Source organism: Larimichthys crocea, chromosome XXI (assembly GCF_000972845.2).
Source record: "Larimichthys crocea isolate SSNF chromosome XXI, L_crocea_2.0, whole genome shotgun sequence".
Lineage (NCBI taxonomy): Eukaryota > Metazoa > Chordata > Actinopteri > Sciaenidae > Larimichthys > Larimichthys crocea.
Genome location: NC_040031.1, coordinates 947,728 through 961,217, shown reverse-complemented (window position 1 = coordinate 961,217; position 13,490 = coordinate 947,728). Strand labels below are relative to the sequence as shown.

Below are 13,490 nucleotides of genomic sequence, written 5' to 3'. Positions count from 1 at the left end.
CACTTCTATTTCAATCAATACAGCTCTTTAGTTTCTGTTATTGTCTTTCCTTCTGTTATCATCACCTTTTACCAATTACTGCTGATGTTTAATTACTTTTACTTGACCTAATTTTGAATGCAGGATTGTTACTCATGTCAGAGTATCTTGCATTACCGGTCGCAGCAGATGGCTGTCCACCATGTGCTGGGTTCTGCTTGAGGTTTCTGTCTCTTAAAGGAAGTTTTTTCCTTGCCACTGTTACCAAGTGATTGCTCATAGTGGGAATTGTTGGGTTTCTGTAAATATTGTAATGAGTATGTTCTAGACCATAAAAACGTGTCATGACATAACTTGTGTTGTCTGTGATTTGACACTGTATAAATAAAATTGAGTTGAATGTGGTGTTGATGTCAATAAGGATTGAGATAACCTTCTTTCACTTTGTTTTTCTCCTGCTGCTTGCGCTAATCTACTGGAGGGAGATTGAAATGTTGGGTAGGGGACGGGGATGGTTCAGTAGTGGATTTTTTTTTTTCTTTTTTTCTTTTTGGGGGGGCGGCTATCGTCTTTCATTCCCCCTCAGGGAAGACCACATGACCCGGCATAACAGAGAAAGGGAGCAAAGAAAGACAGAAAAAAGAGAGTGAGAGATGTTGGGCCCCGCTGCTCTGAGCTCTTCAATGAAAACCACATGTAGGACAGAAGGAGGGGGTGAGGTGTGTGTGCATGTGTTGGAGGGAGGGGGGTTAATGTAATGACTAAAAACCCAGCCTCCAAGACAGAGTGGAGGGAGTCACTCCGAGCTCCGCTGACATTCCCAACAAGCATTGCAGGGGAGAAACAACTGTGTGATATATAACGAAAAAACTAGTGATTGCGTGTGTGTGAAACTACTGGAGGAGGCTTTAACAGAGCAACACACACATAATTTTGAGCTCTGGGCTTCGGCAGGACAGAGAGCTGCCTTCAGTGTGGAGGTGAAAAGTGAAAAGAAGAAGAAGAGGAGAGAAAATTGTTCTCAGTGGCCGGTGTGATCTGTTTTATTTCTACCAGAGGGCGACCACAAGAAGAAGAATTAGTAGAAGAAGAAAAGAAGTCAACATGTCCAACGCTCTGCTGAGGAGAAACTCCAGTAAAAAGGGTTTACAAAACCTGATGAGGTATGTGGTCGATCTTTTTCTGTTGTTTCTGCTGCTGGTTTCTGTTTGTTTCTGTTGAAAACACACAGAAGCAGCTCAGGTGAATATTTAAACACCACACACACTTAAACACACATTGATTCAGTTCAGTTCAGATTAGAAATAATAAAAAAATCATTATCTGGCTCGGAAGAGAAAACCTGTTCTCACATGCTGAGTGTGTGTTTGTGTGGTAAACACATCTAAATGGGAACAGTGGGATTACTGGTGTTTTGGGTCACGCAGGGTTTTGGGGGGATATTAGGGTTTTACCTCCACTCACATGAATTAATCATAACAAAGGACAGTATTAAGAATCAGTTTAGCTCAGCAATCTTTATTCTTCCTTCAAAAAGGTTACAAACATGTTTAATTGTTGTCAAAATGAGCTCAATGAAGGCAGGACGCCTCTCGTCTGCTAATCCAGACTAACTGCGAGGTTTGAGGCGAGTGAGATGCCCGAGGCTTCTCTGTTTTACAGAGAGGGGAAGTGCTGTTGGCGACCTGTATCAGAGGTGAAAGGTCACCTGAGTCAGTCTTTTGTTTTCTGGGTGCTTTCGGGTGGCGGCACGTCCTGTCTTTTTAGGGAAGATATTCTTTTACATCCTGTGTCGGGTTCCAGTTTGGCTCCTCAGTGGTTGGAGATTAGAGTTCATTATGCTGTTGTACTGTAACTAACATGGTGATTTTTTTCTCTTGGTGTCAGATCAGATGATCATAGTCATAAATTCTCATTGGACTTGGCCGTGATCTCTCTATCTTTCATGACTTGTGCGATATAAAGAGGTGATCAGAAAGACATTGAGATCACTCCCATGTCTCTGTGCTCGTGTTGGTCAATGTCACATGCAAATGAAGAAACTCTGAGGTGTTGGTTATCTTCCAATGTGACACTCTAACTAAAACTGTCGCCCCTGAGTCATATAGAAAATCATATAGGCTGATCCCGCTATTAGTCAATGATGACTAGAGGCATAGACACTCATATGACTTTGACTTGAGTCAAACTTGTGTCATGAATCTGAAGACATTCAACTCAGTTCTCGAAAAACTTAAGAGCATTCTGGATTATATAACTTTTATCATGTGTTTTGTTTCTTTTTCTGGAAAATTAATTAAACTATGCATACAAGGAGGGAGGTGGAGAGAGTCTGTAAGCATAAAAGTATGAAAGCTACAAAAAGAACAATGACACTGAGTCGGACCACAAAGTGAGAACAGAAAGAAACAGAAATTATTTAAGAGGCACTCTGTTATTTATGATATCATATGTGTAAAAACTGTAACTGTAAAAAACAGTGAAAATGCGCTTATGTTGCTACAGGTAGCAGTTAGTTAGCTTAGGTTAGTACAAAGAGGGAAAAGAATAATGACCTGGACGACCAGAACTTTCATAGGCTTTTAGCACAGAGAAACTGATCTGAGTGGTATTGATCTTCTGATCTGAAAACTTGTAGTCGACTCATTAAAGATTAAAGATTTTGTTGAAGGACAAGTCAGGGTGACTCAGTCTATAGTTTCCCTATAGAAGGCCGATGCATGGATTTGTCACTGACTGTATCAAAGACTTTAAGTTATTGCTCTGCAAGCCCGGTGGGTGCAGCGCTCTGAGTCACAGTAAGAACAGAGGTCGGGTTGTATGTTTATGAAGTAGATAACAGCTGGTGGAGGCGGTGTCTTGCTGTGATTCAGTCCACTCAGCAGATGGCATCAGTCTGGCTGACAGCAGCGGTGACATCACTCCAGAAACCGACTCCTAAAACGGCACGACGTGGACATCTCGGCTGAACTGTTTCACATCCACATCAGACGGCGTGATTCATTTTGCATTTTTAGGCTTTGAGCTATTGAGGAGTTTAGTTTAACCCAGGCTCTGTTGCAGGGTGGTTTCCTCAGAAAATTTATTTGGTTTATTGTCTTTAGAAAGTTCCCATCTTGACTCATAGGGATTCAAAGAGATTCATGTGGTTTATTGGTCGAGATTTAAAGTTCAATCTTAACCTTGGAAACAGCCGCTCTAACCAATTCTGTTCCTAATTTAGTGTCGCACAGATAGAGTTCGCTCAATTTATAGGTTGTTTTGAACAATTTGACAGCGTTCTGGTGAACAAAGTTACAGGGAGAAACTATAAATTGTAATGTATTATCTACTTTTTCAGGCTTGTTAAATTTTATTCATGTTTTTGGTATTTTCTTCTGAGGAATTCCCATTTATCTGTACGCAAATGACTTAACGGGAGTGTAAGGAAAGTACATCCATGAATTTATTTGATTTTCATGTCATGCACACAAAGTGTCCAACCATCAAGGGTTTCCAAAAACCTGAAATGACAGTTACAGTGGTCAACTATTTCATTATAAAATTACAGATTAGTTTAAAGCTCGGCCTCTCCTCTGCCTTCTCATCCAGATTTAAAAAAAAAAAAAAAAAGATTCCCTTTATCATAACAAAGGAACAGTATTATAGCTCAAGTTTTTCATAATCATCCAGACAAAAGAAAACATAAATGACATTTGACTGAAAGGTACATCCCTTATGTCTTTATAGACAGAATGGCAAAACTAAAGACCTCATTCTCAGTTTCATCTGGATACTGGTAAAGGTAATGTTCCTGAACACAACATTAGGAACTTTTATTTTATGTTATTATCATGTCTATTTTTTTGTTGTTACTGCTGTCATTCCCGCCTTGTTAGTAAAAAGAACTGCAGTAACTGAAGTGTAAACATTCAAGCCCATCAGGGCGTTTTTCACGCCCTTGTAGCTTTTATGGCTTGTTGCACTTCCTTTATTTGTTCTCAATGTGCAACACCCGTCTGTTGATTTCTATCTTTTTCCCTTCCGTTATAGTGGCATTTAAGAGTTTTTTGGCATATAAAAGCGCTACATTAATTTTGACGCATCACCTGCCTTTGTTTTGAAAATATTGGTAGTTGTGGCCAAGTCAGCAAGGTTGTTGCTGAACGTTGCCAACAAAAGTTTATCACCATGTTTACAGTATCTGCCGTAGGACTAACTGAACATCATCAGAAAGATTCGCTGACTCAAGCTCTAAACATGTTGTTATCAGATTATGTGCCATTCATCGCAGCAGGGCTGTTTTTAATCAGTTCTTTCTGGGAGACAAACAGCCCTCAGTGTTGTGATGTCATCCAGGAGGCATACTTCTGACCTCTGACCCCTAAATCCCCCACATATGGGTGGGTGCCCTCAGTATTTACGATACGAACAGATAAGAGACTGAGGAATGTTTTGGGGGGGATAGGAAGGGTGGAGATGATGAGTGATGGGGCCAATGAACTCTCCCTCCCTCTGCAGGTTGAATGGATTCAAGGGGCAGAGGGAAAGTAAACAGAGCGTGTTTCCTGTTTCCAGGAGTCATATCTGTGAGCTGTGCAGATGACAGGTTTTTTCTCTGGACCTCATGACGTGATGTAAACACAGACAGCAGAAACTCCTCTCTGGTACTTTGATCCATCCATTTTTCAATATAGGAATTTGTGCATCCTGAAAAGAGAACACAGATTATCATCACAATCCTATAACATTATTTTTTAATAAAAGAACAGAATCGTTGCAGCACAGTCAGATATTTATTTTATTCCAAACTAAACCAATAAATGTATATAAAATAGTTCAAACTAGCTCCACCTCAAGCAGATAGAGGTGTAAAAAACTGCTTACACTTTGATACATCAGTATAAATATGTAGTTATGTCACATATAGTCTACAGAGTCAGAGTCTTCTGTACCTTTACTTGAGTAGGATTTTGAATGCAGAACTTTTACTTGTAATGGAGTACTACTTCTATTTCAGTAGTTTTACAGTTGGAAATAACAGGGGAGCAAATTAAGTTAGAAACGTGAAACAGTCAGTTGAAGTGACTCAGCTTTATAAAAACTCATCTTCAGTTGTTTGGATAGTTTCTTCATGAACACTAGAAACAAAAAATGTTAAAAAATGTTTGGCTATAATCTTTTTTCCAAGATGAAGACACAAAAATGACGAGCTAAAGATTGATTTTTGATCATAAAAATGTTGATAATGATTTGTTGATAAGACAGCACTAAAAGTTTAATCGTGGGGTAATTATCATACATTCAAAAAATACATGATATTTACAAAGAGAAAATTAAGGTATAGAGATGCATGTTAGGGTTTTTTAAGACCAGCACCCATCTGACCAGTGACAAGAACCAATCAACACCAACCACGACCCACAAAGATATTCATGAATCAACAACCTGAACCCAACAGCTGTCAGGACTGAGTGGTCAAATCTAACTGGGACTTAATTACTAATGTGGGATCTATATCAAAGATTTCTGCCTCATTATGAAGCAGAATACTTCCCTGGCTCCTCTGGTCAGAGGAAAACTTTCAGTGCCCTCTTCTCATCACCTTTGCTCTCTTGTCATTTTTGGACAAAATAAAGTTTTGGGTAAAATCAGATACAGTCTGTTTTCTTTGGTCTCTGATCTACACAAGGAAAAAAGCTCTTGCTGCATTTTATTTTTAATTTTGGCATTCTCATCAACTCCTTTGAGACTCTTTTGATCCTGAATTTTAATATAGTCTCTTGTGACAAGGATTTACATGCAGATTCATGTTCCCTAGGTTATACTTACATGTTAAAAAATGACTGTACGTCTCTGCCCTGTCTTGCAGTTGTAGCCGGTGTGCAAACAAACCTGCAGGGTTCCCAGACTTTAGGGATCTGTAGGAAATGAGCTGCAGCCCATTTATGCTCTGCATGGGGGGACCCACACACCCACACACAGCCATAACAGGGTGATTACAGTCTGTTTGGTGTCTCCGGGGAACGGGTGAGAGTTGTTGGACTTTTGATCTGCTTGCTGGTCATTGCTGTGTCCAGTACACGTAAAGATAGAGTTCAGCTTTTTTTCTGCATTGTAGGAATATTATCTCAGTCATGTTGCAATGATCACCATTACTTCAACATGTCTTTGTCTTTTTCTCCTTTTAAAACTTCCAACCAGAGAAAGACAGTTTGTGTTTATTGATGAGGCACCACAGAGTTTGTTCACCATGACAACAGCTCAATAACATATCAGCATTTAGTGGTATGTTTCAGGTCATTCAGTCCAGAACCTGTATCCTTGACGACAAAACTGACCAGTAGGTCATGAAATGCTAAGTCAAAGGCAGCTCGTCTTTCTGTAGATTTCTTGAAAACTTTTTGAAAAAGCTTCTTCAGTCTAAACTAAAGAAGACTCAGTAGGTTCAGACACCTTTGATTTAGCATTTCTAGATGAACAGCTGCCAGCTTCAGCCACAATTGGGCTGATTCTGCTTAAAAGTTATGAAACTCTTATTTTTTCAATCAACAAAAAGACATCTGCTGAATAATCTAATTCAGAGACGCTAAATGTCCTATGTTAAATGATCAAAGGGGTCCAAGACTTGACCTGGAACATCAAATGTCAGGACATTTATTGTGAGGATTGCCAAAATCATTAGACTCATCATCTTTAAACCATGAATGTGTCTAAAATATAATGACAATCAACTGTAAACCCACCATTTGTGTTTGTTTGTGGATAACCATTTTAAAGCCTCCACTCTGGCATTATGGACAGCTCCATCTTGTTTTTTTTGGAGCTCCAGGCTCCTCCGTCGTAACTCGTCTGGTGACTTCAGTCACTTTTTTATGGGAAGTGCTGTCTTTTTGTTTTTGTGTCAGAGTGATTCAATGTTCTCCATTGCCTTGACTTGTTTCAACACAGCAGTGACTTCATTTCACAAACGTCTTCCCACCGTCCTCCCCTGTCCCATGTTGCCTGGCAGGCTTTCAAGGCTGAAAGGAAAGCTTGTTATTATTGTGTCACTCAACCAAGTCATCCCTCCGATGACAGCATGTGTGCTTACAAAAGAGCAGCTGAGGCCTTAATACTTTTAACCTCTTTCCTCCTGACAGTGAATCCCTCTTTTACTCTTGTCCCAGAGAAACTTTCAATAAAGCTGAATCCCAGACAAGTGCAGGCACATGGAGACCAACAATATGTGGTTTAGATGGTCTCCTGGCAGGTGGTGGAGCTTTTATCTGGTTTGTGTGTTGTGTTTCTGGTTTTATTTTTTAAGTTTTTGTGCCACAAACCTTCTAGCAACCAGCCATGTCACCAAAACACTGGAAAACAGTTTTTTTTCTTGAGGAAATCCAGATGAGAAGACTAAAAGACTGGAACCAGGGAATCACTGTTGAATAGTGCCATCAAATGGGAGAAAACACACCTTCCAACAACTCCCATTTGTCTGATTTATATGTTGTATGCATTGACAGTATATAATTAGGGGACAGGGCTGGATCTGTGAATCGAAGTCAACACAAGTTTATGGTCTCAATCTCTAGTTTCAAGTCTATTTCTAAACACCATGATGTTCATTTTGTAAATTATGGTTCCATTTAGAGAAAAATAGATGATAAAGGAGAGCACGCTTCAGGATGTGGCTACCTTCTGATGAGTCTGTGTTTCATGAGCCTGATGTGCTGGGTGGACTGGACTTGGATTGAGAATGACTTGTGAACTTGTCAAATTGTCAGACTAAGATAAGAATAATTTTTGTTAAGATTTATTGTGTAATTACCTTTTCTTGGGTTTGAGAGCATTTGTATAATTTGGTTATATAACGTAAGGCAGTGAGGAGATGTGTCATGTTTGTTGTCCGTGTTAAGTTGCCCTACTGTTTAGAGGGACATTAAAGTGGACCAAGTATTTGTCTTGTATCTTGTATTCTTCTTGTCTTTATCTTCTATTCTAAATTACATTGAATGTGTTCCTTTCAAAAGTTCCACTTAAACACATTGTTTTCAGAAAACAAAAGACATTTAAAGGATAATCCAACACTGGTCTCACTGCTCGCTCATGTTGACTTCTCAGCTCAGGTGTGTCTCTGACAGGTTAAACCTTCTGTAAATCACACTGACCTTCAGGGCTCAAGGGCACTTTGTCAGCCTTCATCTGAGGAAACGTTTGTGGAGCCAACATGCTCAGTCTTGCCTCTGGTGTCAGTTTACAGAGAAACAATAAGAAAACCAGCTCGACTCCCGCTCCCACTCAGGAAGTGAAAGTGTTCTGCACATGTTGCTGTAATTGTGTGGAGAGGCATCATTACCTCAATACAGTCCACACCGGCTCTCAGGGTTTTTGGACGAGGGGGAAGATTTCTGCCCTACTGCAATGATTAGATGACACGAGCGAGAGAAAAAGATTTTGGTTTTGATAAAATACAGGACGAGGAGGAGGAAGTAAAGCTGCCGGTAATCCCGGTACTTTAGAATCACTCTGAGGGGGGATTAATCATTTAGTCTGAATCAGATGTTTGAGCCGGGGCCAAGTATGACAGAATCCCACAACGCTGATTACTGAAAGCAGACGTAACAAGAGGGCAGAGGAAGGAGAGTTCAGCCTAAACAGTGTGCTGGGTCGAAGCCCGACAGCTTTCAACACCCACACTGCTGACAACACAGAATAAACTGACAAACCGGCAACCAGAGCCAGTTTTTATACACTGACACTCTGTCAGGGCTCACACAGAGACATTCTGCGCTGTAGGTCAGAATTAAAATATGAGTATGGAGCTGCTAATAGGAAAAGTTGAACAGTAATTTTATTTACATATTATACAACAGTTAGTACTGACCAAGTTTGATTGTTCTAAGTTAGTTTCATGAACTCTGATTATCTATCTTAGATCGTAAAGAACATTTTTGCACAGACAATATTTGACCTAACCTATCAATGGTCGTCAGAAGAGGACAAAGGAAAGAAGCCTGGATACTTCAGCACAAACGTCTAAGTGTGCTCATATGACATCAGCCGACGTAGACAAATTAGAGGAAAGCAAAAAGGAAACTAACAGCATAAAGCTAACAACATGGGCTTTGAAATGCTTTCAGATTTGGCTAAGTCTGTCATAAATATTAACGTTGACTGGGCTGTGGTAACATGTAGACTTATAGATCAAAGCTAGCGAGGTACTGTTGTGTTGCTTGGCAAGAATTTCAGTCCAGCTGTGGAACTATTTGTGTTGCTGGATCCAAATAAATGATTAAATAATCAAATCATAATCATAATTATTACTGTTGAGTTATAGATGGAGCTTGTAGAACAGTTGTATAAAAGCAATATCACATTTTAGGTCGTGATGTTGTACTGAATATCATCACAATCAAATCACAGGCGTGAGTGAGTGCGATGTTGCTTAATTTTATTCCACACTGTGTTGGAAAGTTTCCACTGAAACATTCATCTTGTTTGAGTTTAAAAACAAGAAAGTGGTGGAATGTAACTACAAGTACATTAACTCAAGTGCTGTATTTCACATTTTGACATGCTGTAGAAAATTTGAAGTAAAACAGAGTGAGGCTGATCTCCACCAGCAGATCCGTCGGTCACCTCTGGTTTTTAGCTTTGATCTGAGGAATTACCAAGAGACCTCTGTCGGAGGATCTCATGCTCGTGAAGTGTTTGTAATTCTGTAATATATATGAAATATGAAATAAGTAATAAGTAGTTTTAAAGTCAGTTCTATAAAATACAGGTATTGAGTATGAAGATCATAAGAAAGGCGTCACATGGATTCTTATATTGGATTTTGTGAGTACTATTGCTGCAGCTGAAATATTCAACTTTTTACTTTATTACATGTATCTGATACTTTAAGCTATCAGCTACTTTCTGCATAAAAACATGATATGATTTAGTATTACACTACTAATATACAGTATGCACTAGCAGACAAAGTATCTAAAGCTGGTTCCAGAGTGAGTGAACATTAAGATTTTCTTACTCTCTCTCTTTTACTTTCATAATTACATTTTGCTTACAATACAAATGGTGATACTTTTTATTCTTACTTAAAGATATGATATGAAACATTTAAGCATTAAATTCTAAAAATCTATAGATATAGATATATTTTGTTGAGTTGTGAACCCTAAATGTTTCCAACAATGCTCAGGGAAATCCATCATTTTATTCAGGTAATGGTGTGTTTCCTACTTGCCTCTAGTTGCTATAACTACCTGGTAAATACGACACACACCGGATACATCAGAGTGATGAAAGGAAGTCGGTGGACGTGACTAAACATAAGAAATAAAACTTACATACATTACCTCATCTGTGAACATGATTAATGACTGAATAATGTCAGATAGATGGTAATTGTTTAACATTTAAGACTCCCATGATCCCAGCCTGGACCAAGGAACTAAAACATTTTATTTGAATAATAATGTTCATGAACATATGTCTGTTATACATCTACAGACAAACACTTAAAATGTTACAAATACTCCAGACAATCCAAACAAACTGTTACTAAGGAAGTTTTGATTTTGAAAGTAAACTTTTTCTGAACCTGCCATCTTATCTGACCCTGAGTGAGGCATCCAGACAAAGTGACCGCTGCCTATCTGCTGCTCACAGCGACTTTTGTACCATTTCACCGCCCAGCTTCTATCGGAGAGTTTCTGAGCCACATCCAGCTGTTCACCGGCCTCTCCACCTCTGTCCCCTCATCCATTTCCCCTTTGCTTGTCCTCAAATGCCCACAGGAAGGAGGAGGAGGAGGAGGAAGGAGGAAGGAAGGAAGAAGTGATGCTTAATGTAGAGACATTTTCCATGTAGGAAAAAGTGACAACACAATATCAGATTTGTTTTTTAGGGGCAGTAGAAACAAGTTGCGAACACATCATTGACATATCATCACCTTTAAAGTTCATATGTTGAACTTGTTAGCAGGCAGCATGTCACAGATCTGAATCTGTGACTCTGAATCTCTCAAAGCTCAAACAAACCAGGGCAGAGAACAAAGATGCACTTTGGTTTTGTTGTAAATCTCTGATGAGCACAGCAAAGATGAGGAGTCTGAGATGACTTGGTGCTGCAGCTTGTATTTGTATGTAAACTGAACCTGAGAGGGTGAAAAGATAAAGGTTTTATCTGTGATGATGCTGAGGGTCAGAGGTCACAGCAAACCACCTACATAGATCCGTCTGTGGTGGGCGTGAAGGAACAGATGGAGCCATTAGGGATCTGTTGGTGACCCAGAAGCCAAATAGGAGTAACTGGACACCTGGCCACATGGAGCTTATTGACCTGTTAATCCACAAACCATCTCCAGTGAGGCTGAAACAGGATAAACATCAACACAGACCACAGACCAGGATACTTTATTTATTTGAAGGTTTCTCATACCTCAGATTGTGCCACAGATTACTTCTACACTGTGGTGTTGTCTCTTTTCTGAGTACTTCCTCCAGCTCTGAGAGTAGAGCTCTCAGTGTTGGTCTAAAGGGCGCCATCGTGCATTCATACATGTGTGAGTGTTCTTGCTTGGCGTGTTGTCTCTGGATAAATAAAGATTAACAATGTTTGTGATAAATGTTGTGATGTCATGCTTACACGAGGTGAAAAACACGTGTGTTTATCCTGCAGATAAACAGCCGCCATCGTTTCTCTTCTGAGACCCGACAGATGTTCCCCTCACCGGATCTCAGCTTCTTCACTTAACACGAACTCTTTGTTAAGAAACTGAGGAGGCCTGAGAGACGACAATGAGTCAGAACTCTGTGATACGTGACAAATGTTTCTCATTTAAGATTTTATTGTTTCCCAACCACGAGTGATGAAAGACCGTGAGCAATGGCACTGCATGGGAAAAGTACTCATCACATATAAAAGTCAGTATTTAAGTGATTACTAATTTAGAGATATTTGGGGAATTTTCCCATCATTCAGTTCTGGGAAATTTTATTGCGTCAATTGATTCCATCCCCAAAATCGTAGATATGATCTCCTGACAAGTTCATGTTTTGTGGCTTTATACCGAGCCAATTCAGTTCATCTATTCTGATAATAAATTAAACCTTGAAGTCACAAGACAGTTATATGTGTGTTATCTGTCATATATGTTAGCCACGCAACTAGGTTAGGTTAGCTGACTCAGCCATGAGATGCCAGAGGCCAAACCCAGCAAGAAAACCACCTCAGATGTCAGATGTGTTCGGTAGTGGTCCAGATTCACTGGGAGCTCCCAGTCTGCAAAAAAGTCAGATAATAGGACCGCTATTGCTAAACTAAACAAAAATATCATGGAGTACTGATACACTTGTGACACATACAGTACAGTTTAACTTGTGTACTGACCTGCACCAAAGGCACTCCGTTACTTCCCGCCTTTACTGACTGTTCTGTGTCCTCCTTTCTCTTCAGGCTGACAGCTCAGAGGAGCATCGAGGATGCTGAGGAGGTGGAGAGGGAGCGTCGACGACGAGCGCGGGAGGCCTCGCGCTGGACGAATGGCGGCTCGTCGCCTGGAGAGCTTTCACCGGAAAACGAGACGCCGGCAGAAGAGAACATGTAAGTACAGACAAACTGAGACTGTATCAATGTTTTACTGTCCACATGCAGTAAGAAGAACACGGGCGGCTGCCGAGGTAGTCAAACTAATCTAATGATCGGTGGTTCGATCCCCGGCTCCTCCAGTCTGCATGTTGAAGTGTCCTTGGGCAAGATACTGAACCCCAAATTGCTCCCGAAGACTGTGCCATCGAATGGTTAGCTCTTAAAACCGATGAGCAGTTGGCGCCTTGCATAGTAGCAATAATAATAATAATAATAATAATAATAATAATAATAACAACAGCATTAAAGATAAGATATTCCATGTAATATTTAATATTAATATTTATTTATTATTAATATTTTCTTTTATTGTCGCTAACCTTAGTGACACATTATATTTTCTGTAGCTCCTTCACAATAAAAGCTTCTCTATGTTTTTCTCCGTTGTCACTGTGATGCAGGAAATGTTGGGTTTTCATTAACTTACTGTAACACAGCAAATACATGTGTGATACAGCTGCAGGAGAGCTATCAATGAACAGTCTGTTATCAATTATGTCAAATTACAAACAGTAAGTTGGAGTCCATACATACGTTGTGTCAGTAATTTCAATGAAAACTACTACACAGAGCAGGGGTGGGAGGCAGGCCTCTACAGGAGGCGTACAAACAGTTTCAAAGCAGGTTTAGTGAGAGGAAGTGAAAATATTACTGTATCTAAAACATTAGTTAAAAGATCACATAGTTTAATCTAAATGAATAGAGACTTATCAAGCTAAGCCACTTTTTTGTGTAGCCCAATATATTTACCAAAAAAGTTGAATTTCTGTAAATATTTTGACTAATTAGACTGAAAGTCAACTTTTCAAGTACCCAAGACAGTAGCCATGTTTGAAGGCCAATACATTGTTTAAATAAGCCACCAGGTTTAAAAATAATGTTTAAGGCTGGGAACA

The 13,490-nt window shown here is 39.6% G+C and overlaps 1 protein-coding gene across 1 annotated transcript in view; it reads left to right on the top strand.

Annotated features, from left to right (window-relative positions):
* The first annotated feature begins 621 nt into the window (after nt 1-621).
* Nucleotides 622-13,490, top strand: part of lsp1a (lymphocyte specific protein 1 a) — a 35,362-nt gene continuing 22,493 nt past the window's right edge. The window contains exons 1-2 of the mRNA XM_019267604.2: nt 622-1,142; nt 12,403-12,549. Coding sequence (XP_019123149.2) covers nt 1,084-1,142; nt 12,403-12,549 — 206 coding nt within the window. The 5' untranslated portion in view covers nt 622-1,083. The remainder of the gene's footprint in view (nt 1,143-12,402; nt 12,550-13,490) is intronic.